Source organism: Oncorhynchus clarkii, chromosome 5 (genome assembly GCF_045791955.1).
Source record: "Oncorhynchus clarkii lewisi isolate Uvic-CL-2024 chromosome 5, UVic_Ocla_1.0, whole genome shotgun sequence".
NCBI classification, from domain to species: domain Eukaryota; kingdom Metazoa; phylum Chordata; class Actinopteri; order Salmoniformes; family Salmonidae; genus Oncorhynchus; species Oncorhynchus clarkii.
In genome coordinates, this window is record NC_092151.1 from 4230509 (window position 1) to 4257752 (window position 27244).

General features: G+C 44.9%; 1 protein-coding gene across 1 annotated transcript in view; it reads left to right on the plus strand.

Annotated features, from left to right (window-relative positions):
• Positions 1 to 27244, plus strand: part of LOC139409827 (netrin receptor DCC-like) — a 567888-nt gene that overhangs the window by 252829 nt on the left and 287815 nt on the right. Inside the window, exons 5-6 of the mRNA XM_071155214.1 lie at positions 14012 to 14162; positions 15716 to 15852. Of these exons, the coding sequence (XP_071011315.1) occupies positions 14012 to 14162; positions 15716 to 15852 (288 nt within the window). The remainder of the gene's footprint in view (positions 1 to 14011; positions 14163 to 15715; positions 15853 to 27244) is intronic.

Here is a 27244-nt window from a genome sequence, read left to right on the forward strand (position 1 = left end):
TAGACTGTCTATGTACAGACTGCCTACGTACAGACTGCCTACGTACAGACTGCCTACATATAGACTGCCTACATATAGACTGCCTACATACAGACTGCCTACGTACAGACTGCCTACGTACAGACTGCCTACGTACAGACTGCCTACGTACAGACTGCCTACGTACAGACTGCCTACATACAGACTGCCTACATACAGACTGCCTATGTACAGACAGAGGGAACAATGACTGGAGCCAAATACAGGCAAATCCTTGATGTGAACGTGCTTCAGACGACAAAATCAAACGACCTTGGACTGGGGACGAAGATTTACGTTCCAACAGGACAATGACCCCAAGCATACAGTCAAAGCAACGCTTCAGAACCAGAATGTCAACGTCCTTGAGATGCCCAGCCAAAGCCCAGACTTAAATCCCATTGACAATCTGTGGAAAGACTTGAAGATTGCTGTTCACCACTGCTCCTCATCTAACTTAACAGATCTTGACCAAATCTGCAAGGAAGAATAGGAAAAAAATCCCAAATCCAGATGTACAAAGCTGATCCAGACATACCCAAGACGACTCAAAGCTGATCCAGACACACCCAAGACGACTCAAAGCTGATCCAGACACACCCAAGACGACTCAAAGCTGATCCAGACACACCCAAGACGACTCAAAGCTGATCCAGACACACCCAAGACGACTCAAAGCTGATACAGACACACCCAAGACGACTCAAAGCTGATCCAGACACACCCAAGACGACTCAAAGCTGATACAGACACACCCAAGACGACTCTAAGCTGATACAGACACACCCAAGACAACTCAAAGCTGATACAGACACACCCAAGACGACTCAAAGCTGATACAGACGACTCAAAGCTGATACAGACGACTCAAAGCTGATACAGACACACCCAAGACGACTCAAAGCTGATACAGACACACCCAAGACGACTCTAAGCTGATCCAGACACACCCAAGACGACTCAAAGCTGATCCAGACACACCCAAGACGACTCAAAGCTGATACAGACACACCCAAGACGACTCTAAGCTGATACAGACACACCCAAGACGACTCAAAGCTGATACAGACACACCCAAGACGACTCAAAGCTGATACAGACGACTCAAAGCTGATACAGACGACTCAAAGCTGATACAGACACACCCAAGACGACTCAAAGCTGATACAGACACACCCAAGACGACTCTAAGCTGATCCAGACACACCCAAGACAACTCAAAGCTGATCCAGACACACCCAAGACGACTCAAAGCTGATACAGACACACCCAAGACGACTCTAAGCTGATACAGACGAATCAAAGCTGTGATCGCTGCCAAAGGTACTTCTACAAAGTATTGATTCAGGGGTTTGAATACTTATAATATAATTAGATATTTATTTATTTCATTTTCAATACATTTGCAAGAATGTCTTAAAATCATATTTTCACTTTGTCCTTTTTGGGTGTATTGTGGGTTAGGAAGGAAAATACATGTAATTCATTTTGAATTCAGGCTGTTACACTACAACATGTGGAACGAGTCAAGGGGGATACATCTTCTCTGTGCAAATGGCTGTAGGCAGGTTAGAGGATTAAGGTTAGAATTAGGCTGTAGGCAGGTTAGTCTCCACTCCCGAGAGACATAGGCTATAGGCCTGTATGTCATTAGGCAATCACATGTTATTACAACTTGTGAAAGTAACCACACACACACACACACACACACACACACACACACACATACACATACACACACACACACACACACGTTTTTCTAAATCAGAGGATGTGTTTGTGTTTTACCCTAACCTGTACCCTTATTCAAATCAAATGTATTTATATAGCCCTTCGTACATATATATATATATCAAAGTGCGGCACAGAAACCCAGCCTAAAACTCCAAACAGCAAGCAATGCAGGTGTTTAAACACTGTACCCTTATCCTAATCTGTACCCTTACCCTAACCTGTACCCTTATCCTAATCTGTACCCTTACCCTAACCTGTACCCTTACCCTAATCTGTACCCTTACCCTAACCTGTACCCTTACCCTAACCTGTACCCTTACCCTAACCTGTACCCTTACCCTAACCTGTACCCTTACCCTAACCTGTACCCTTACCCTAACCTGTACCCTTACCCTAATCTGTACCCTTACCCTAACCTGTACCCTTACCCTAACCTGTACCCTTACCCTAACCTGTACCCTTACCCTAACCTGTACCCTTACCCTAACCTGTACCCTTACCCTAACCTGTACCCTTACCCTAATCTGTACCCTTACCCTAACCTGTACCCTTACCCTAATCTGTACCCTTACCCTAACCTGTACCCTTACCCTAACCTGTACCCTTACCCTAACCTGTACCCTTACCCTAACCTGTACCCTTACCCTAACCTGTACCCTTAACCTAACCTGTACCCTTACCCTAATCTGTACCCTTACCCTAACCTGTACCCTTACCCTAACCTGTACCCTTACCCTAACCTGTACCCTAACCCTAATTCTAACCTTAACCCTAAACCTAATTCTAACCTTAATCCTAAACCTAATTCTAACCCTAAAACTAATTCTAACCTTCATCCTAAACCTAATTCTAACCTTAATCCTAAACCTAATTCTAACCTTAATCCTAAACCTAATTCTAACCCTAACACTAATTCTAACCTTAATCCTAAACCTAATTCTAACCCCAAAACTAATTCTAACCTTAACCCTAAACCTAATTCTAACCTTAATCCTAAACCTAATTCTAACCTTAATCCTAAACCTAATTCTAACCCTTAAACCTAATTCTAACCTTAATCCTAAACCTAATTCTAACCCTAAACCTAATTCTAACCTTAATCCTAAACCTAATTCTAACCCTAAACCTAATTCTAACCTTAATCCTAAACCTAATTCTAACCCTAAACCTAATTCTAACCTTAATCCTAAACCTAATTCTAACCTTAACCCTAAACCCCCTAGAAACAGCATTTGACCTTGTGGGGATTAACAACATGTCCCCAGCTGGTCAAATTGTTGTTTGTTTACTATTCTTTTAGGGACTTCTGGTCCAAGTGTAGTTAAACACATCCACATGTAGCTACCTCTCAAGTCTCTTCTGGATGTGTCTGCCTAAAGAACCAAGCTTGGGGTTATGGAGGGTCAACCCATTTCAGTTCTATCTGATAGTCAAATTCTCTGGAGCCCTCAACCCTCAGTCTACCTGACACACACACAGACACACACACACACACACACACACACACACACACACACACACACACACACACACACACACACACACACACACACACACACACACACACACACACACACACACACACACCCTCCGTATCCCTGACTGGCTGTCTGTTAGATAAACCCTTGTTTAGCTATAAGGTTATATCTGCCTGCGCTTTGTGTTGTTAGGGAAATAAAACCAGGCTTGGATCTAAATTGCAGGTATTGAAGTGAGAAAACTCACAATCATGTTGAAGGAATCCCCCAGTGTAGGGGTCACTCAGGTGTGACTGTCTGAACGGAGTAACGTTTGCAGGTTAGGTTGATTGGGGCGGCAGGTAGCCTAGTGGTTAGAGTGTTGGACAAGTAATCGAAAGTTTGCAAGATCGAATCCCTGAGCTGACAAGGTAAAACTCTGTCGTTCTGCCCCTGAACAAGGCAGTTAACCCACTGTTCCTTGGCTGTCATTGAAAATAAGAATTTGTTCTTAACTGACTTGCCTAGATAAATAAAGGTAAAATTAAGCCTCTGTTGAGACTGAACTGAAGTATAAGGTATAAGTATAAGTAAAGTAAGTAAAGTATAAGTATAAACAGAGAATTGTGGGTAAAGGCACACCACAAGGAAGTGTGTTGTCGCATCATTCGATTGTTTTTGCCATTATGGTCCGTCAGGGTACGCAACAGGGATGTGTTGTTGCCTCTTTAAAATTGCATTTGCCCTCAGCAACAACTAGTCTAACCACAGAGCTTGTTAAGAGATGAGACTAGTTTAACCACAGAGCTTGTTAGGATATGGACTATTCTAACCACAGAGCGTGTTCGAAGAAGGACTAGTCTAACCACAGAGCTTGTTAGGAGAAGGACTAGTCTAACCACAGAGCTTGTTAGGAGATGAGACTAGTCTAACCACAGAGCTTGTTAGGAGACAAGACTAGTCTAACCACAGAGCTTGTTAGGAGAAGGACTTGTCTAACCCAAGAGCTTGTTAGGAGATGAGACTAGTTTAACCACAGAGCTTGTTAGGAGAAGAGACTAGTCTAACCACATCGCTTGTTAGGAGAAGAGACTAGTTTACCACAGAGCTTGTTAGGATATGGACTATTCTAACCACAGAGCATGTTAGAAGAAGGACTAGTCTAACCACAGAGCTTGTTAGGAGAAGGACTAGTCTAACCACAGAGCTTGTTAGGAGAAGGACTAGTCTAACCACAGAGCTTGTTAGGAGATGAGACTAGTCTAACCACAGAGCTTGTTAGGAGATGAGACTAGTCTAACCACAGAGCTTGTTAGGAGAAGGACTTGTCTAACCCAAGATCTTGTTAGGAGATGAGACTAGTTTAACCACAGAGCTTGTTAGGAGAAGAGACTAGTCTAACCACATCGCTTATTAGGAGAAGGACTAGTCTAACCACAGAGCTTGTTAGGAGAAGGACTAGTCTAACCACAGAGCTTGTTAGGAGATGAGACTAGTTTAACCATAGAGCCCGTTAGTGGATGAGACTAGTCTAACCACAGAGCTTGTTAGGAGATGAGACTAGTTTAACCACATCGCTTGTTAGGAGAAGGACTAGTTTAACCACATCGCTTGTTAGGAGAAGAGACTAGTCTAACCACAGAGCTTGTTAGGAGAAGGACTAGTCTAACCACAGAGCTTGTTAGGAGATGAGACTAGTCTAACCACAGAGCTTGTTAGGAGATGAGACTAGTCTAACCACAGAGCTTGTTAGGAGAAGGACTTGTCTAACCCAAGAGCTTGTTAGGAGATGAGACTAGTTTAACCACAGAGCTTGTTAGGAGAAGAGACTAGTCTAACCACATCGCTTATTAGGAGAAGGACTAGTCTAACCACAGAGCTTGTTAGGAGAAGGACTAGTTTAACCATAGAGCCCGTTAGTGGATGAGACTAGTCTAACCACAGAGCTTGTTAGGAGATGAGACTAGTTTAACCACATCGCTTGTTAGGAGAAGGACTAGTTTAACCACATCGCTTGTTAGGAGAAGAGACTAGTTTACCACAGAGCTTGTTAAGAGATGAGACTAGTTTAACCACAGAGCTTGTTAGGATATGGACTATTCTAACCACAGAGCGTGTTAGAAGAAGGAGTAGTATAACCACAGAGCTTGTTAGGAGAAGAGACTAGTTTACCACAGAGCTTGTTAAGAGATGAGACTAGTTTAACCACATAGCTTGTTAGGATATGGACTAGTCTAACCACAGAGCTTGTTAGGAGAAGGACTAGTATAACCACAGAGCTTGTTAGGAGATGAGACTAGTCTAACCACAGAGCTTGTTAGGAGATGAGACTAGTCTAACCACAGAGCTTGTTAGGAGAAGGACTAGTCTAACCACAGAGCTTGTTAGGAGAAGGACTAGTCTAACCCAAGAGCTTGTTAGGAGATGAGACTAGTTTAACCACAGAGCTTGTTAGGAGAAGAGACTAGTCTAACCACATCGCTTGTTAGGAGAAGGACTAGTTTAACCACAGAGCTTGTTAGGAGATGAGACTACTCTAACCACAGAGCTTGTTAGGAGATGAGACTAGTCTAACCACAGAGCTTGTTAGGAGAAGGACTAGTCTAACCCAAGAGCTTGTTAGGAGATGAGACTAGTTTAACCACAGAGCTTGTTAGGAGAAGAGACTAGTCTAACCACATCGCTTGTTAAGAGAAGAGACTAGTTTACCACAGAGCTTGTTAGGAGATGAGACTAGTCTAACCACAGAGCTTGTTATGAGATGATACTAGTCTAACCACAGAGCTTGTTAGGAGAAGGACTAGTCTAACCACAGAGCTTGTTAGGAGATGGACTAGTCTAACCACAGAGCTTGTTAAGAGATGAGACTAGTTTAACCACAGAGCTTGTTAGGATATGGACTATTCTAACCACAGAGCGTGTTCGAAGAAGGACTAGTCTAACCACAGAGCTTGTTAGGAGAAGGACTAGTCTAACCACAGAGCTTGTTAGGAGATGAGACTAGTCTAACCACAGAGCTTGTTAGGAGACAAGACTAGTCTAACCACAGAGCTTGTTAGGAGAAGGACTTGTCTAACCCAAGAGCTTGTTAGGAGATGAGACTAGTTTAACCACAGAGCTTGTTAGGAGAAGAGACTAGTCTAACCACATCGCTTGTTAGGAGAAGAGACTAGTTTACCACAGAGCTTGTTAGGATATGGACTATTCTAACCACAGAGCATGTTAGAAGAAGGACTAGTCTAACCACAGAGCTTGTTAGGAGAAGGACTAGTCTAACCACAGAGCTTGTTAGGAGAAGGACTAGTCTAACCACAGAGCTTGTTAGGAGATGAGACTAGTCTAACCACAGAGCTTGTTAGGAGATGAGACTAGTCTAACCACAGAGCTTGTTAGGAGAAGGACTTGTCTAACCCAAGATCTTGTTAGGAGATGAGACTAGTTTAACCACAGAGCTTGTTAGGAGAAGAGACTAGTCTAACCACATCGCTTATTAGGAGAAGGACTAGTCTAACCACAGAGCTTGTTAGGAGAAGGACTAGTCTAACCACAGAGCTTGTTAGGAGATGAGACTAGTTTAACCATAGAGCCCGTTAGTGGATGAGACTAGTCTAACCACAGAGCTTGTTAGGAGATGAGACTAGTTTAACCACATCGCTTGTTAGGAGAAGGACTAGTTTAACCACATCGCTTGTTAGGAGAAGAGACTAGTCTAACCACAGAGCTTGTTAGGAGAAGGACTAGTCTAACCACAGAGCTTGTTAGGAGATGAGACTAGTCTAACCACAGAGCTTGTTAGGAGATGAGACTAGTCTAACCACAGAGCTTGTTAGGAGAAGGACTTGTCTAACCCAAGAGCTTGTTAGGAGATGAGACTAGTTTAACCACAGAGCTTGTTAGGAGAAGAGACTAGTCTAACCACATCGCTTATTAGGAGAAGGACTAGTCTAACCACAGAGCTTGTTAGGAGAAGGACTAGTTTAACCATAGAGCCCGTTAGTGGATGAGACTAGTCTAACCACAGAGCTTGTTAGGAGATGAGACTAGTTTAACCACATCGCTTGTTAGGAGAAGGACTAGTTTAACCACATCGCTTGTTAGGAGAAGAGACTAGTTTACCACAGAGCTTGTTAAGAGATGAGACTAGTTTAACCACAGAGCTTGTTAGGATATGGACTATTCTAACCACAGAGCGTGTTAGAAGAAGGAGTAGTATAACCACAGAGCTTGTTAGGAGAAGAGACTAGTTTACCACAGAGCTTGTTAAGAGATGAGACTAGTTTAACCACATAGCTTGTTAGGATATGGACTAGTCTAACCACAGAGCTTGTTAGGAGAAGGACTAGTATAACCACAGAGCTTGTTAGGAGATGAGACTAGTCTAACCACAGAGCTTGTTAGGAGATGAGACTAGTCTAACCACAGAGCTTGTTAGGAGAAGGACTAGTCTAACCACAGAGCTTGTTAGGAGAAGGACTAGTCTAACCCAAGAGCTTGTTAGGAGATGAGACTAGTTTAACCACAGAGCTTGTTAGGAGAAGAGACTAGTCTAACCACATCGCTTGTTAGGAGAAGGACTAGTTTAACCACAGAGCTTGTTAGGAGATGAGACTACTCTAACCACAGAGCTTGTTAGGAGATGAGACTAGTCTAACCACAGAGCTTGTTAGGAGAAGGACTAGTCTAACCCAAGAGCTTGTTAGGAGATGAGACTAGTTTAACCACAGAGCTTGTTAGGAGAAGAGACTAGTCTAACCACATCGCTTGTTAAGAGAAGAGACTAGTTTACCACAGAGCTTGTTAGGAGATGAGACTAGTCTAACCACAGAGCTTGTTATGAGATGATACTAGTCTAACCACAGAGCTTGTTAGGAGAAGGACTAGTCTAACCACAGAGCTTGTTAGGAGATGGACTAGTCTAACCACAGAGCTTGTTAAGAGATGAGACTAGTTTAACCACAGAGCTTGTTAGGAGATGAGACTAGTTTAACCACAGAGCTTGTTAGGAGAAGGACTAGTTTAACCACAGAGCTTGTTAAGAGAAGAGACTAGTTTACCACAGAGCTTGTTAGGAGATGAGACTAGTCTAACCACAGAGCTTGTTATGAGATGATACTAGTCTAACCACAGAGCTTGTTAGGAGAATAGACTAGTCTAACCACATTGCTTGTTAAGAGACGGACTAGTCTAACCACAGAGCTTGTTAGGAGATGAGACTAGTTCAACCACAGAGCTTGTTAGGAGAAGGACTAGTTTAACCACAGAGCTTGTTAGGAGATGAGACTAGTCTAACCACAGAGCTTGTTAGGAGATGAGACTAGTTTAACCACAGAGCTTGTTAGGAGATGAGACTAGTCTAACCACAGAGCTTGTTAGGAGATGAGACTAGTTTAACAACAGAGCTTGTTAGGAGATGAGACTAGTCTAACCACAGAGCTTGTTATGAGATGATACTAGTCTAACCACAGAGCTTGTTAGGAGAATAGACTAGTCTAACCACATTGCTTGTTAAGAGACGGACTAGTCTAACCACAGAGCTTGTTAGGAGATGAGACTAGTTTAACCACAGAGCTTGTTAGGAGATGAGACTAGTTTAACAACAGAGCTTGTTAGGAGATGAGACTAGTCTAACCACAGAGCTTGTTATGAGATGATACTAGTTTAACCACAGAGCTTGTTAGGAGATGAGACTAGTTTAACAACAGAGCTTGTTAGGAGAATAGACTAGTCTAACCACATTGCTTGTTAAGAGACGGACTAGTCTAACCACAGAGCTTGTTAGGAGATGAGACTAGTTTAACCACAGAGCTTGTTAGGAGATGAGACTAGTTTAACAACAGAGCTTGTTAGGAGATGAGACTAGTCTAACCACAGAGCTTGTTATGAGATGAGACTAGTCTAACCACAGAGCTTGTTATGAGATGATACTAGTTTAACCACAGAGCTTGTTAGGAGATGAGACTAGTTTAACCACAGAGCTTGTTAGGAGATGAGACTAGTTTAACAACAGAGCTTGTTAGGAGATGAGACTAGTCTAACCACAGAGCTTGTTATGAGATGATACTAGTTTAACCACAGAGCTTGTTAGGAGATGAGACTAGTTCAACCACAGAGCTTGTTAGGAGATGAGACTAGTTCAACCACAGAGCTTGTTAGGAGATGAGACTAGTTCAACCACAGAGCTTGTTAGGAGATGAGACTAGTCTAACCACAGAGCTTGTTAGGAGATGAGACTAGTCTAACCACAGAGCTTGTTAGGAGATGAGACTAGTTTAACCACAGAGCTTGTTAGGAGATGAGACTAGTCTAACCACAGAGCTTGTTAGGAGATGAGACTAGTTTAACCACAGAGCTCGTTAGGAGATGAGACTAGTTTAACAACAGAGCTTGTCAGGAGATGAGACTAGTCTAACCACATAGCTTGTTAGGAGATGAGACTAGTCTAACCACATAGCTTGTTAGGAGATGAGACTAGTTCAACCACAGAGCTTGTTAGGAGATGAGACTAGTTTAACCACAGAGCTTGTTAGGAGATGAGACTAGTTTAACCACAGAGCTCGTTAGGAGATGAGACTAGTTCAACCACAGAGCTTGTTAGGAGATGAGACTAGTTCAACCACAGAGCTTGTTAGGAGATGAGACTAGTTTAACCACAGAGCTTGTTAGGAGATGAGACTAGTTTAACAACAGAGCTTGTTAGGAGATGAGAACAACACTAACAAAAATAACATTGAAGGAAAAGCAGATAGCAGAAGGAACATTTCGATAAGGAACAGACGAAGATAACAAAAATACAATTTTAGTGAACATTTATCATGGGTTTCTTCTGGCCACACAATTAGAATGTTTAAGTAAACAACGCCTTAGGAAATACTGGCATCGGGATAAAAATAAATCAAATTGTTTGAGCCTTTTGTCAAAATGGTTTGAAATAGGAATTAATTAATCCACTGATGACCACTCGTTTAACACAGCCCAAAGCCACTGTCTTACCCAGTTTGGAACCGGTGTTTTAACACAGCCCAAAGCCACGGTCTTACGCAGTTTGGAACCGGTGTTTTAACACAGCCCAAAGCCACGGTCTTACCCAGTTTGGAACCGGTGTTTTAACACAGCCCAAAGCCATGGTCTTACCCAGTTTGGAACCGGTGTTTTAACACAGCCCAAAGCCACGGTCTTACCCAGTTTGGAACCGGTGTTTTAACACAGCCCAAAGCCACTGTCTTACCCAGTTTGGAACCAGTGTTTTAACACAGCCCAAAGCCACTGTCTTACCCAGTTTGGAACCGGTGTTTTAACACAGCCCAAAGCCATGGTCTTACCCAGTTTGGAACCGGTGTTTTAACACAGCCCAAAGCCATGGTCTTACCCAGTTTGGAACCGGTGTTTTAACACAGCCCAAAGCCACTGTCTTACCCAGTTTGGAACCGGTGTTTTAACACAGCCCAAAGCAATGGTCTTACCCAGTTTGGAACCGGTGTTTTAACACAGCCCAAAGCCACTGTCTTACCCAGTTTGGAACCGGTGTTTTAACACAGCCCAAAGCCACGGTCTTACCCAGTTTGGAACCGGTGTTTTAACACAGCCCAAAGCCACGGTCTTACCCAGTTTGGAACCGGTGTTTTAACACAGCCCAAAGCCATGGTCTTACCCAGTTTGGAACCGGTGTTTTAACACAGCCCAAAGCCACGGTCTTACCCAGTTTGGAACCGGTGTTTTAACACAGCCCAAAGCCACTGTCTTACCCAGTTTGGAACCAGTGTTTTAACACAGCCCAAAGCCACTGTCTTACCCAGTTTGGAACCGGTGTTTTAACACAGCCCAAAGCCATGGTCTTACCCAGTTTGGAACCGGTGTTTTAACACAGCCCAAAGCCATGGTCTTACCCAGTTTGGAACCGGTGTTTTAACACAGCCCAAAGCCACTGTCTTACCCAGTTTGGAACCAGTGTTTTAACACAGCCCAAAGCCACGGTCTTACCCAGTTTGGAACCGGTGTTTTAACACAGCCCAAAGCCACTGTCTTACCCAGTTTGGAACCAGTGTTTTAACACAGCCCAAAGCCACGGTCTTACCCAGTTTGGAACCGGTGTTTTAACACAGCCCAAAGCCACTTTCTTACCCAGTTTGGAACCGGTGTTTTAACACAGCCCAAAGCCACGGTCTTACCCAGTTTGGAACCGGTGTTTTAACACAGCCCAAAGCCACTGTCTTACCCAGTTTGGAACCGGTGTTTTAACACAGCCCAAAGCCACGGTCTTACCCAGTTTGGAACCTGTGTTTTAACACAGCCCAAAGCCACTGTCTTACCCAGTTTGGAACCAGTGTTTTAACACAGCCCAAAGCCACGGTCTTACCCAGTTTGGAACCGGTGTTTTAACACAGCCCAAAGCCACTGTCTTACCCAGTTTGGAACCGGTGTTTTAACACAGCCCAAAGCCATGGTCTTACCCAGTTTGGAACCGGTGTTTTAACACAGCCCAAAGCCATGGTCTTACCCAGTTTGGAACCGGTGTTTTAACACAGCCCAAAGCCATGGTCTTACCCAGTTTGGAACCGGTGTTTTAACACAGCCCAAAGCCACTGTCTTACCCAGTTTAGAACCGGTGTTTTAACACAGCCCAAAGCCATGGTCTTACCCAGTTTGGAACCGGTGTTTTAACACAGCCCAAAGCCACTGTCTTACCCAGTTTGGAACCGGTGTTTTAACACAGCCCAAAGCCACGGTCTTACCCAGTTTGGAACCGGTGTTTTAACACAGCCCAAAGCCACTTTCTTACCCAGTTTGGAACCGGTGTTTTAACACAGCCCAAAGCCACGGTCTTACCCAGTTTGGAACCGGTGTTTTAACACAGCCCAAAGCCACTGTCTTACCCAGTTTGGAACCGGTGTTTTAACACAGCCCAAAGCCACGGTCTTACCCACTTTGGAACCTGTGTTTTAACGCAGCCCAAAGCCACTGTCTTACCCAGTTTGGAACCGGTGTTTTAACACAGCCCAAAGCCACGGTCTTACCCAGTTTGGAACCGGTGTTTTAACACAGCCCAAAGCCACTGTCTTACCCAGTTTGGAACCGGTGTTTTAACACAGCCCAAAGCCATGGTCTTACCCAGTTTGGAACCGGTGTTTTAACACAGCCCAAAGCCATGGTCTTACCCAGTTTGGAACCGGTGTTTTAACACAGCCCAACGCCACGGTCTTACCCAGTTTGGAACCAGTGTTTTAACACAGCCCAAAGCCACTGTCTTACCCAGTTTGGAACCAGTGTTTTAACACAGCCCAAAGCCACTGTCTTACCCAGTTTGGAACCAGTGTTTTAACACAGCCCAAAGCCACTGTCTTACCCAGTTTGGAACCAGTGTTTTAACACAGCCCAAAGCCACGTTCCTGTTTCAGTAAAAAGCTGAGGGACGGAGCTGGAGAAATGTAACCACTCTCACATGTATAGACAGAGGTATGGATACAAGGACTGACCATCCATGATATCAAACTGATACGTTTAACCATATTATGAGACTATATAGTGTTTGTTTACATCTACTTTGTTTCCAAACATTGGCGTAAAACAAGTTGGGTACGACAGTTCAACTAAGGTCATGAGGCATTTCTAAGTTATATTCTTCAAGAATCAATGGGTACGTATAATTCATGTCTAAGTCCAAAAGTTCCAACTACAGATGAACTCTTTAACCCTTGTGTGGTGTCCATGTTTTTGGTCTGACGGACCCAAAACATTATAGGGTTTTTAAAACCAAGACATCCATAACAATTTACATAAAAACAAGTCATGGTTATATGTTGACTTATATCAATTACAAGCAATATAGACAGTATAATGGCTAATATTTTCCATTTACCTCTTCTAGATCACATTTATCAAGAAAACTGCTATTCATTTTTTTGGGGGGTGGATAAAATGCCTTGCCCAACCGTCTATTATAATCAAGACATGGGAGGAATAAATCATGTTTATCTTGAATAAATATAAATGAAACGAGGTTTTCACCACTATTGATGTTTACTGCTTTGATCTGAACCAATTTGGAAGGACACATTTCACACACAGTATTTTGGTTTTGAAATGATAAATGAGCCCCGTTGAACACAAATTAAGGCCGATCTGCACACCACATGCGGGACAGAGTTTTACAGTGTGTGTGTGTTGTAAATTTATTTCTCGCACCTGATGCATGTGTACTGTGTCTTCCTGTCCTTCTGGGTCCACACACACATTGCAGTGCTTTGTTGCTACCAGCTGCAATCTAGAATGTTCAGGAATCTCACTTCCATATATTGTTACAGCAGGCCAAGGAAGGAACATCTCACACACACACACGCACACACACACACACACACACACACACACACACACACACACACACACACACACACACACACACGCACACTTTTCCAAACTTGTATTGCCCTCAGACCCAAATCACCACACAAGGGTTAACTTTTATATCCAACTACTATTTTAATCAGCCCCTAGTTTAAACAGTATTAGTTCAACCTCTTGCACTGGTTCATCTTCCAAAGTAAAGCCTAAATGTGGCTCCTACTCACTCATCGCTCTGTCACCCAGATAAGAGCTGTGTTTGATGTTGGCCTTTGTCTCTCTCTCTCTCTCTCTCTCTCTCTCTCTCTCTCTCTTTCTCTCTCTCCCTCTTTGTCTCTCTTTCTTTGTCTCTCTCTCTCTCACTCTCCCTCTTTGTCTCTCTCTCTTTCTCTCTCTCTCTCTCTCTCTCCCTCTTTGTCTCTCTCTCTTTGTCTCTCTCTCTCTCTCTGACTATCTGTAACCTCCAGAACCCGGAACCACCAGGGGCCTTCTGTTTCTCCAGAAGCCCCAGAGAGTCACCTCCCTCCTGGGGAGAGATGCCGTGTTGGAGTGCTCCGCCTCTGGGTTCCCCACCCCCGCCTTCCACTGGATGAGAGGAGCCGAGAGGATACAGAGCAGGTGAGTGACTCCTTGATTCCGTCCCAAATGGCACTCTATTTACTAGCTACTTTCAACTAGGGCCCCTAGGGAGTTGTGTACTATATAGGAAATACGATCCACCCTTCTTTTCCACAAGATTTCTGATGTGTGATGAGTAGAGCAACATCAAACCAGCCGGCAAGCTGGTAGAAATGACGACATTACAGATAGTTTTGCGCACTGGGTTTGAGTCGGAGCCGCGTGTCATTTTCACCATGTTACAGCGGTATGTGAACCCTTTGGAATTACCTGGATTTCTGCATAAATTAGTCATAAAATTTGATCTGATCTTCATCTAGGTCACAACGATAGACAAACACAGTCTGCTTAAACTAATAACGCACAAACATGTTCATGTCTTTTATTGAACGCACCGTGGGGAAAAAGGATGTGAAACCTTGGATTTAATAACTGGTTGAGCATCCTTTGGCAGCAATAAACTCATCATTGTGCCCTTAACGCTCATCACTAAGCTAAGGACCCTGGGACTAAACACCTCCCTCTGCAACTGGATTTCGGACTTCCTAACGGGCCGCCCCCAGGTGGTACGAGTAGGTAACAACACCTCCACCCCGCTGATCCTCAACATTGGGGCCCCACAATGGTGCGTGCTCAGCCCCCTCCTTTACTCCCTGTTCACCCACGACTGCACGGCCAGGCACGACTCCAACACCATCTTTAAGTTTGCCAATGACACAACACTGATCACCGACAACGACGAGACAGCCTATAGGGAGGTGTCAGAGACCTGACCGTGTGGTGCAAGGACAACAACCTCTCCCTCAACGTGATCAAGACAAAGGAGATGATTGTGGACTTCAGGAAAAGGAGGACCGAGGACGACCCGATTCTCATCGACAGGGCTGCAGTGAAGCAGGTTGAGAGCTTCAAGGTCCTTGGCGTCCACATCACCAACAAACTAAGCACCACGACAGTCATGAAGCGGGCACGTCAAATCCCCTCAGCAGACTGAAAAGATTTTGCTTTGGTCCTTAGATCCTCAAAAGGTTTTTATAGCTGCACCATCGAGAGCATCCTGTGGCAATTCTTTTTGTGAACAGCAAACTCAAATTTTGTGCGTGTTTTTTTTATAGGTCAAGGAAGCTCTAATTAACATCTCCAATCTCATCTCATTGATTGGACTCCAGGTTAGCTGACTCCTGACTCCAATTAGCTTTTGGAAAAGTCATTAGCCTAGGGGTTCACATACTTTTTCCAACCTACACTGTGAATGTTTAAATTGTGTATTCAATATAGACAAGAACAATACAATAATTTGTGTGTTATTAGTTTAAGCACACTGTGTTTGTCTATTGTTGTGACTAAGATGAAGATCAGATACAATTTTATGACACATTTATGCAGAAATCCAGGTAATTCCAAAGGTTTAAAATGCTTTATCTCACCAATGTATATCACTAACTACTGTACTGTAAGATATTGCTGAGAGATATCTGGAAGTTGAATACACATTACTGTTTTCTTGGTTTTCTTGGTTTTCTGTCTTTGATTCGCCATCTGTGCTTCTGCAGGTCTAAGAAGTACTCCCTGCTGGGCGGCAGTAACCTCCTGATCAGCAGCGTAACGGACGACGACTCAGGCTCCTACAGCTGCGTGGCGTTTAACAAGAACCAGAACATCACGGCTTCCTGCGAGCTGTCCGTCCTCGGTAAGTGTGTCCCACGAGACCGACACTCGTCGCTCGGTGGGAACCTACCTCCGCTGGCCACAAACAAACAAACAAACAAACAGAGCTACATCTTCTACAGGTGTCTCTCTGTCCATATCTCTTCTCCATCGCCTTCATGGTCTCAAGTCTGTGGAAAATTTAACCGTTTCAGTTACAACCCTCCTGAGGAACTGCCAGACAAAACTCTGAATACCCGAACACAATTTTTTGACTGCCATTTTCCCTGACAAAAACGAACTACATGCCAACCATAACTTTGTTTAGGATTTTGGCTGACCTAGATTATACAAACTACATGATATTTAATTTAATCATTTAATCTGACAAATATAAACTACATGATCTGTTTTATCTCTAATATCACGAGAATAACATTTAATCTGACAAATAGTTTATAGTATTTTATTCTGAAGGATGTCCTTTAATGTGATATTCAGAATGGTTTTAAAATATTGATACGGTCGAGATGTCACTCAAAGAACAGCTATTTCATAACAGCACAGAAAGTTAACAAAACATTGCCTTGAAAGTTTGATCCAAACTCGGGGAATGCTTCGGCAGACCTCACTTGATCAAATGAAGTTTTGTAGAAGAGTGGAAATACTCCTTGGAGAGAGATCTACAAATGAAGTTTTGTAGAAGAGTGGAAATACTCCCTGGAGAGAGATCTACAAATGAAGTTTTGTAGAAGAGTGGAAATACTCCTTGGAGAGAGATCTACAAATGAAGTTTTGTAGAAGAGTGGAAATACTCCTTGGAGAGAGATCTACAAATGAAGTTTTGTAGAAGAGTGGAAATACTCCTTGGAGAGAGTTCTACAAATGAAGTTTTGTAGAAGAGTGGAAATACTCCTTGGAGAGAGATCTACAAATGAAGTTTTGTAGAAGAGTGGAAATACTCCTTGGAGAGAGATCTACAAATGAAGTTTTGTAGAAGAGTGGAAATACTCCTTGGAGAGAGATCTACAAATGAAGTTTGCAGATGCCTCGTTCCAGATGCCATCAGACGATAGAGTCTGACGATTCCAGAATCTTCCATTTGAATGTCTTTGCCAACCTTCTATCAGAATGCAGCGCCAGTCTGACGATTCCAGAATCTTCCATTTGAATGTCTTTGCCAACCTTCTATCAGAATGCAGCGCCAGTCTGACGATTCCAGAATCTTCCATTTGAATGTCTTTGCCAACCTTCTATCAGAATGCAGCGCCAGTCTGACGATTCCAGAATCTTCCATTTGAATGTCTTTACCAACCTTCTATCAGAATGCAGCGCCAGTCTGACGATTCCAGAATCTTCCATTTGAATGTCTTTGCCAACCTTCTATCAGAATGCAGCGCCAGTCTGACGATTCCAGAATCTTCCATTTGAATGTCTTTGCCAACCTTCTGCTACTTTGGATGCTTGATATGGAACTCAGTTCACATCAAAAAGCAAGTGTTGATCCGTCAAATAGTGTAATTTTGTTGTGTATCTTTTTTGACACGCGAAAAAATAAAAAATAAAATAAAAATGTTGTTCTATATTTGACGTAGTGATATTGATTACACTCGTATTGTCTTATGTCACAGCGATTCTCTGATAAGTGATGATCACAGCTGTGATGTGGTGGTAAAGTCTCGTCTCGCCCACCTGCCACTGTCGCACGACTGCAGACCCACTTTCCCAAAGCTCTGGGACAGTGCTGGTTTAAAAACAAAGCTAGGTAATGGATGCAATGTTCCTTCCCCAAAAACACGCACAATACCCTAACGGTGTTCCATAGCCTGAGACAATGTTTTATCCTGATAGTTTAGTTTTCCAAACAGACTCATCAAACTCAGCGACTGATGCTTTTTAAAATCACAAGATCTAAATATGAAGCGGTTAACTTTTCATTGTGAAGCAGTTTAGAAACATCTGCTAATTTGAGACACAGGTCATTTATACGTGACTGACTGGCTTAGACGTACACTGAGAGTACAAAACATTAGGAACACCTGCTCTTTCCATGTCATAGACTGAAAGCTATGATCCCTTGTTGACGTCACTTGTTAAATCCACTTCAATCAGCAGACAGTAGATGAAGGGGAGGAGACAGGGCGGAATATTATTCATAATTAATTAACTTAATAAAACATTTAAAATGTTTCTATGTCAAACAGTTTTGTTATAATTCAGTTTTCTGGAATGTATATAAAGTGTAATATTGGGACGCAAACTCAAAATGTAATACATTTCAACTCTATATCTGACAAGGTACAAGTGTCTTCTTTTTTAAGCCCATCACCATGTGTGTGAGGTCAAAGTAGATTTGTTAAAAACTACCAAGAACCACTCTGTGTGACCCTGATTTAGCCCACTAGAGTAGAATGTTAAATAAATAATTTTAAGTCTTGAGACAATGGATTGTGTTTGTGTGTCATTCAGAGGGTGAATGGGTAAGACAAAATATTTAAGTGTCTTTAAACGGGGTATGGTACTAGGTGACAGGCGCACCGGTTTGAGTCAAGAACTGCAATGATGCTGGGGGTTTTCACACTCAACAGTTTCCCGTGTGTATCAAGAATGGTCGACCACCCAAAGGACATCCAGCCAACTTGACACAACTGTGGGAAGCATTGGAGTCAACATGGGGCAGCATCCCTGTGGAACGCTTTCAACACCTTGTAGAGTCCATGACCTGATGAATTGAGGCTGTTCTGAGGGCAAAAGGGGGGATAGGGGGGGAAGGTGTTCTTAATGTTTTGTAGACTACATGTGTATTCCATTACATGAAGCTCTGTTGTCCAAACAGATTGTATTATAGACTGATCAATAAAACAACAGTTGATCCATAGTCAATAATGAACAGGAGATGGTTTTGAAAAGAGGGGGGGTGGGCGTGTGTGGTAAACCTCAACTAAATCTCCTAATAAATCATGTGGAAATTGAGCAAGTTGAGATGACTAAACTGATTGGAGTAACTCTGGATTGTAAACTGTTATGGTCCAAACATATTGATACAACAGTAGCTAAGATGGGGAGAAGTATGTCCATAATAAAGCTCTGCTCTGCCTTCTTAACAACACTATCAACAAGGCAGGTCCTACAGGCCCTAGTTTCTACCTTCTTAACAACACTATCAACAAGGCAGGTCCTACAGGCCCTAGTTTCTACCTTCTTAACAACACTATCAACAAGGCAGGTCCTTCAGGCCCTAGTTTCTACCTTCTTAACAACACTGTCAACAAGGCAGGTCCTACAGGCCCTAGTGTCTACCTTCTTAACAGCACTATCAACAAGGCAGGTCCTAGTTTCTACCTTCTTAACAGCACTATCAACAAGGCAGGTCCTAGTTTCTACCTTCTTAACAGCACTATCAACAAGGCAGGTCCTTCAGGCCCTAGTTTCTACCTTCTTAACAACACTATCAACAAGGCAGGTCCTACAGGCCCTAGTTTCTACCTTCTTAACAGCACTATCAACAAGGCAGGTCCTACAGGCCCTAGTGTCTACCTTCTTAACAGCACTATCAACAAGGCAGGTCCTAGTTTCTACCTTCTTAACAGCACTATCAACAAGGCAGGTCCTAGTTTCTACCTTCTTAACAACACTATCAACAAGGCAGGTCCTTCAGGCCCTACTTTCTACCTTCTTAACAACACTATCAACAAGGCAGGTCCTACAGGCCCCTAGTTTCTACCTTCTTAACAACACTATCAACAAGGCAGGTCCTACAGGCCCCTAGTTTCTACCTTCTTAACAACACTATCAACAAGGCAGGTCCTACAGGCTCTAGTTTTGTCACACCTTGACTACTGTTCAGTCGTGTGGTCAGGTGCCACAAAGAGGGACTTAGGAAAACTACAATTGATTCAGAACAGGGCAGCACGGATAGCTCAGAACAGGGCAGCACGGCTGGTTCAGAACAGGGCAGAACGGCTGGCTCAGAACAGGGCAGCACGGCTGGTTCAGAACAGGGCAGCACGGCTGGTTCAGAACAGGGCAGCACGGCTGGCTCAGAACAGGGCAGCACGGCTGGTTCAGAACAGGGCAGCACGGCTGGCTCAGAACAGGGCAGCACGGCTGGTTCAGAACAGGGCAGAACGGCTGGCTCAGAACAGGGCAGCACGGCAGGCTCAGAACAGGGCAGCACGGCTGGTTCAGAACAGGGCAGCACGGCTGGCTCAGAACAGGGCAGCACGGCAGGCTCAGAACAGGGCAGCACGGCTGGTTCAGAACAGGGCAGCACGGCTGGCTCAGAACAGGGCAGCACGGCTGGCTCAGAACAGGGCAGCACGACTGGCCCTTGGATGTACACAGAGAGCTAATATTAATAATATGCATGTCAATCTCTCCTGGCTCAAAGTGGAGGAGAGATTGACTTCATCACTAGTAAATATTTATGAGAGGTATTGACATGTTGAATGCACCGAGGTGTCTGTCTAAACTACTAGCACACAGCTCAGACACCCATACATACCCCACAAGACATGTCACCAGAGGTCTGTTTAAACTACTAACAGACAGCTCAGACACCCATACATACCCCACAAGACATGCCACCAGAGGTCTGTTTAAACTACTATCACACAGCTCTGACACCCATCCATACCCCACAAGACATGTCACCAGAGGTCTGTTTAAACCACTAACACACAACTCAGACACCCATACATACCCCACAAGACATGTCACCAGAGGTCTGTTTAAACTACTAGCACACAGCTCAGACACCCATACATACCCCACAAGACATGCCACCAGAGGTCTGTTTAAACTACTAGCACACAGCTCAGACACCCATACATACCCCACAAGACATGCCACCAGAGGTCTGTTTAAACTACTAACACACAGCTCAGACACCCATGACTACCCCACCAGACATGTCACCAGAGGTCTGTTTAAACTACTAACAGACAGCTCAGACACCCATACATACCCCACAAGACATGCTACCAGAGGTCTGTTTAAACTACTAACACACAGCTCAGACACCCATCCATACCCCACAAGACATGTCACCAGAGGTCTGTTTAAACTACTAACAGACAGCTCAGACACCCATACATACCCCACTCGACATGCCACCAGAGGTCTGTTTAAACTACTATGACACAGCTCTGACACCCATACATACCCCACAAGACATGCCACCAGAGGTCTGTTTAAACTACTAACAGACAGCTCAGACACCCCTCATACCCCACAAGACATGCCACCAGAGGTCTCTTCACAGTCCCCAAGTCCAGAATAGACAATGGGAGGCACATGGATCTCTATTCCTCATCAGGTAACTGATGCAGCAGTAGAATCAGATTTAAAAAACAGATTAAAAAACACCTTATGGAACAACGGGGACTGTGAAGCAACACAAACATAGGCACAGACACATGCAAACACACACACACACACACACACGCACACACACACACACACACACACACAACACACACTAACATACATGGAGGTGTGAGGATGTCCGGCTCTTATATATCAACCAAAGATGGGATCTTCTGTTTTCTTTAATAATGTTGAGCGTGAACATATTGCCTTTCATTCACAAGCGTTGAAGTGGCTTTCATACATAGAGATGATTCACAGAATCCTTCACTTCAAATGCAGTACGTCGGGGACTTTCTTTAAGTTATACGGAAAGCACAGCAGGGTACCAGCGGGTCAGTCTGTTCTGAAGCCAAAGTAGTGTGTGTCTCCCAAAACGGCATCCTATTCCTCATCTAGTGCACTACCCTGGTCTAAAGTAGTGCACTGTATAGGGAATAGGGTGCCATTTGAGACGCCGTAGCGGTGTTCCCCAGTTAGCTCTCCCTTACCCCCCCCCCCTCCCAAATGGTGGTTGGGTAGCTTTGGGAATTATACTTCTATACTTCTATACTTCTATCTGTCAGTCAGCACGGCGATGTGACAAGCACACGCTTAAGATTACCCAGAAAGCTGCTGTTCGTTTATGATGTGTTACAGGTTGTCGCGATACAGTAGCCATCGATCAACTCGAAACTCACTGTTCTTTTGGTGGGAACCCTCGCTGTTGATTGACAGTGAGTAGTGACTGCAAGCATAGGAACCATCCTCTCTCTCACTTTTTCCCTTTCGCTCTCTCTCTCTCTCCAATTTTTTTTCTCTCTCTGTCTCTCTCTCTTTCTCTCGCTCTGTATGTGTCTGTTTCTCTCGACCTCCGTCTCTCTCTCGATCTCTGTCTCTCTCTCGACCTCCGTCTCTGTCTCGATCTCTGTCTCTCTCTCGATCTCCGTCTCTCTCTCGATCTCCGTCTCTTTCTCGATCTCCGTCTCTCTCTCAATCTCCGTCTCTCTCTCAATCTCCGTCTATCTCTCGATCTCCATCTATCTCTCGATCTCCGTCTCTCTCTCAATCTCCGTCTCTCTCTCGATCTCCGTCTATCTCTCGATCTCCGTCTATCTCTCGATCTCCGTCTCTCTCTTGATCTAAGTCTATCTTTCTCTATCTGTCAAACATTCTATTTCCAGGAAGTAAAGAGAAAGCAGGAAGCACCTGCAGTACATCTAATATAGCTTTAACATCTGTTATTGGGTCATGCTGTTATACACATGGGGGTGGAGTTTACACAATGACTACATGGACTGTGTGTGTGTGTGTGTGTGTGTGTGTGTGTGTGTGTGTGTGTGTGTGTGTGTGTGTGTGTGTGTGTGTGTGTGTGTGTGTGTGTGTGTGTGTGTGTGTGTGTGTGTGTGTGTGTGTGTGTGTGTGTGTGTGAGAGTGAGAGTGAGAGAACCAGGATAGCAACTCCCTCTCAGTGAAGGATAGTTAATGTGGCAGATGGCTGAACAACACCTATGGTGCAGGACTAGCTACTGGTCCTGAAATCATCTGCAGCAGGACTAGCTACTGGCCCTGAAATCATCTGTAGCAGGACTAGCTACTGGCCCTGAAATCATCTGTAGCAGGACTAGCTACTGGCCCTGAAATCATCTGTAGCAGGACTAGCTACTGGCCCTGAAATCATCTGTAGCAGGACTAGCTACTGGCCCTGAAATCATCTGCAGCAGGACTAGCTACTGGCCCTGAAATCATCTGTAGCAGGACTAGCTACTGGTCCTGAAATCATCTGTAGCAGGACTAGCTACTGGCCCTGAAATCATCTGTTGCAGGACTAGCTACTAGCCCTGAAATCATCTGTAGCAGGACTAGCTACTGGCCCTGAAATCATCTGTAGCAGGACTAGCTACTGGCCCTGAACTCATCTGCAGCAGGACTAGCTACTGGTCCTGAAATCATCTGTAGCAGGACTAGCTACTGGCCCTGAAATCATCTGCAGCAGGACTAGCTACTGGCCCTGAAATCATCTGCAGCAGGACTAGCTACTGGCCCTGAAATCATCTGTAGCAGGACTAGCTACTGGCCCTGAAATCATCTGCAGCAGGACTAGCTACTGGCCCTGAAATCATCTGCAGCAGGACTAGCTACTGGCCCTGAAATCATCTGTAGCAGGACTAGCTACTGGCCCTGAAATCATCTGTAGCAGGACTAGCTACTGACCCTGAAATCATCTGCAGCAGGACTAGCTACTGGCCCTGAAATCATCTGTAGCAGGACTAGCTACTGGCCCTGAAATCATCTGTAGCAGGACTAGCTACTGGCCCTGAAATCATCTGTCGCAGGACTAGCTACTGGTCCTGAAATAACCTGTAGCAGGACTAGCTACTGGCCCTGAAATCATCTGTCGCAGGACTAGCTACTGGCCCTGAAATCATCTGTAGCAGGACTAGCTACTGGCCCTGAAATCATCTGTAGCAGGACTAGCTACTGGCCCTGAAATCATCTGTAGCAGGACTAGCTACTGGCCCTGAAATCATCTGTAGCAGGACTAGCTACTGGCCCTGAAATCATCTGCAGCAGGACTAGCTACTGGCCCTGAAATCATCTGCAGCAGGACTAGATACTGGCCCTGAAATCATCTGTAGCAGGACTAGCTACTGGTCCTGAAATCATCTGAAGCAGGACTAGCTACTGCCCTTGAAATCATCTGCCGCAGGACTAGCTACTGGCCCTGAAATCATCAAATTCAGAAAATCACATTGTGTGATTTTTTAAGTAATTAATTAGCATTTTATTGCATGACATAAGTATTTGATCACCTATCAACCAGTAAGAATTCCAGCTCTCACAGACTTGTTAGTTTTTCTTTAAGAAGCCCTCCTGTTCTCCACTCATTACCTGTATTAACTACATCTGTTCTCCACTCATTACCTGTATTAACTACACCTGTTTGAACTCGTTACCTGTATTAACTACACCTGTTTGAGCTCATTACCTGTATTAACTACACCTGTTTGAACTCGTTACCTGTATTAACTACACCTGTTTGAGCTCATTACCTGTATTAACTACACCTGCTTGAACTTGTTACCTGTATTAACTACACCATGGCCCCTTGTGGAGTCTTAGTCTTAGAATTTGTACAATACAATTTAGACCTACAGTATGATGCTAAGGTCAGTGATAACCATCATGGACCTGGGACCTCTGACAGCGATAACCATCATGGACCTGGGACCTCTGACAGCGATGACCGTCATAGACCTGGGACCTCTGACAGCAATAACCATCATGGACCTGGGACCTCTGACAGCGAGTACCATCATGGACCTATGACCTCTGACAGCGATGACCATCATGGACCTGGGACCTCTGAAAGCGATGACCATCATGGACCTGGGACCTCTGACAGCGATGACCATCATTGACCTGGGACCTCTGACAGTGATAACCATCATGGACCTGGGACCTCTGACAGCGATGACCATCATGGACCTGGGACCTCTGACAGCGAGTACCATCATGGACCTATGACCTCTGACAGCGATGACCATCATGGACCTGGGACCTCTGAAAGCGATGACCATCATGGACCTGGGACCTCTGACAGCGATGACCATCATGGACCTGGGACCTCTGACAGCGATGACCATCATGGACCTGGGACCTCTGACAGCGATGACCATCATGGACCTGGGACCTCTGACAGCGATAACCATCATGGACCTGGGACCTCTGACAGCGATGACCATCATGGACCTGGGACCTCTGACAGCGATGACCATCATGGACCTGGGACCTCTAACAGCGATGACCATCATGGACCTGGGACCTCTGACAGCGATGACCATCATGGACCTGGGACCTCTGACAGCGATGACCATCATGGACCTGGGACCTCTGACAGCGATAACCATCATGGACCTGGGACCTCTGACAGCGATGACCATCATGGACCTGGGACCTCTGACAGCGATGACCATCATGGACCTGGGACCTCTGACAGCGATGACCATCATGGACCTGGGACCTCTAACAGCGATGACCATCATGGACCTGGGACCTCTGACAGCGATGAACGTCATGGACCTGGGACCTCTGACAGCGATGACCATCATGGACCTGGGACCTCTGACAGCGATGACCATCATGGACCTGGGACCTCTGACAGCGATGACCGTCATGGACCTGGGACCTCTGACAGCGATGACCGTCATGGACCTGGGACCTCTGACAGCGATGACCGTCATGGACCTGGGACCTCTGACAGCGATGACCGTCATGGACCTGGGACCTGGGACCTCTGACAGCGATGACCATCATGTACCATCATGGACCTGGGACCTCTGACAGCGAGTACCATCTTGGAGCTGGGACCTCTGACAGCGAGTACCATCTTGGAGCTGGGACCTCTGACAGCGAGTACCATCATGGAGCATGCTGGTTTAGTGTTTTTACAATTTGACATTGAGGTGAAAAAACTAATCAAGCCAAGAGATTAGCATTGCCTGTACGGTAGAGACTCATGCAGTCACTAACATGTAGGTCCTAATATGTACACCGTGCCAGGCACTCTCATAGAGATCTTTATTATGGTTGTGTGGAGTGTTTTACCTCCCTGGATTTACATGTACCGTGGATCCAGGTCGCAGTTACAAATGAGAACTTGTTCTCAGCTGGCCTCAGCTGGTTCAATAAAGGTGAATTAAATAAATATATATATTTTTTTAAAACAGACGGCTTAACCCAGACATTCTATTTCCGCAGCAGTGAGCAGCGTCCCCACATCCTCATTGTTCATCTCAACCGTGACACTTTGTGACGATCGTGGGCTTCCGAGTGGCGCAGCGGTCTAAAGGCACTGCATCTCAGTGCACAGAGGTGTCACTACAGTCCCTGGTTTGAATCCAGGCCGTTTCGCATTCGGCTGTGATTGAGAGTCCCGTAGGGTGGCGCACATTCGGCCCAGTGTCCTCCGAGGTTTGGCCCGGTGTAGGCCGTCGTCATAAAATAAGAGAATTTGTTCTTAACTGACTTGCCTGGTTTAACAAAAAAAGTATAACATTTATAATGTATTGCACATTAAAGGCCATGAGCTGATGTGTTGGGCCGTGTGTGAATGAATGCAGACCCATGGAACGTACAGTGAATCCAAAATGGAATCCTATTCACAATGTAGTGCACTAATGTTGACCAGGGCTCGACCAGAGATATAGGGATTAGGGCGCCATTTTAGAATCAGCCTTAGTGTCCATGATTAGGATAATGAATGTTTGTTATTTTCTGTAATAATCATTGAGCCTCATTAAGTTTTTTTTTTTTTTTGCAAACCAATTAATTTAACAAAGACAATGTCAGTGGCTCAGGCTGAGTCCCTAACGACACCCTTGTTCCCTTCAGGCTGAGTCCCTAACGACACCCTTGTTCCCTTCAGGCTGGGTCCCTAACGACACCTTGTTCCCTTCAGGCTGAGTCCCTAACGACACCCTTGTTCCCTTCAGGCTGAGTCCCTAACGACACCCTTGTTCCCTTCAGGCTGAGTCCCTAACGACACCCTTGTTCCCTTCAGGCTGAGTCCCTAACGACACCCTTGTTCCCTTCAGGCTGAGTCCCTAACGACACCTTGTTCCCTTCAGGCTGAGTCCCTAACGACACCCTTGTTCCCTTCAGGCTGAGTCCCTAACGGCACCCTTGTTCCCTTCAGGCTGAGTCCCTAACGACACCCTTGTTCCCTTCAGGCTGAGTCCCTAACGACACCCTTGTTCCCTTCAGGCTGGGTCCCTAACGACACCCTTGTTCCCTTCAGGCTGAGTCCCTAACGACACCCTTGTTCCCTTCAGGCTGAGTCCCTAACGACACCCTTGTTCCCTTCAGACTGAGTCCCTAACGACACCCTTGTTCCCTTCAGGCTGAGTCCCTAACGACACCCTTGTTCCCTTCAGGCTGAGTCCCTAACGACACCCTTGTTCCCTTCAGGCTGAGTCCCTAACGACACCCTTGTTCCCTTCAGGCTGAATCCCTAACGACACCTTGTTCCCTTCAGGCTGAGTCCCTAACAACACCCTTGTTCCCTTCAGCCTGAGTCCCTAACAACA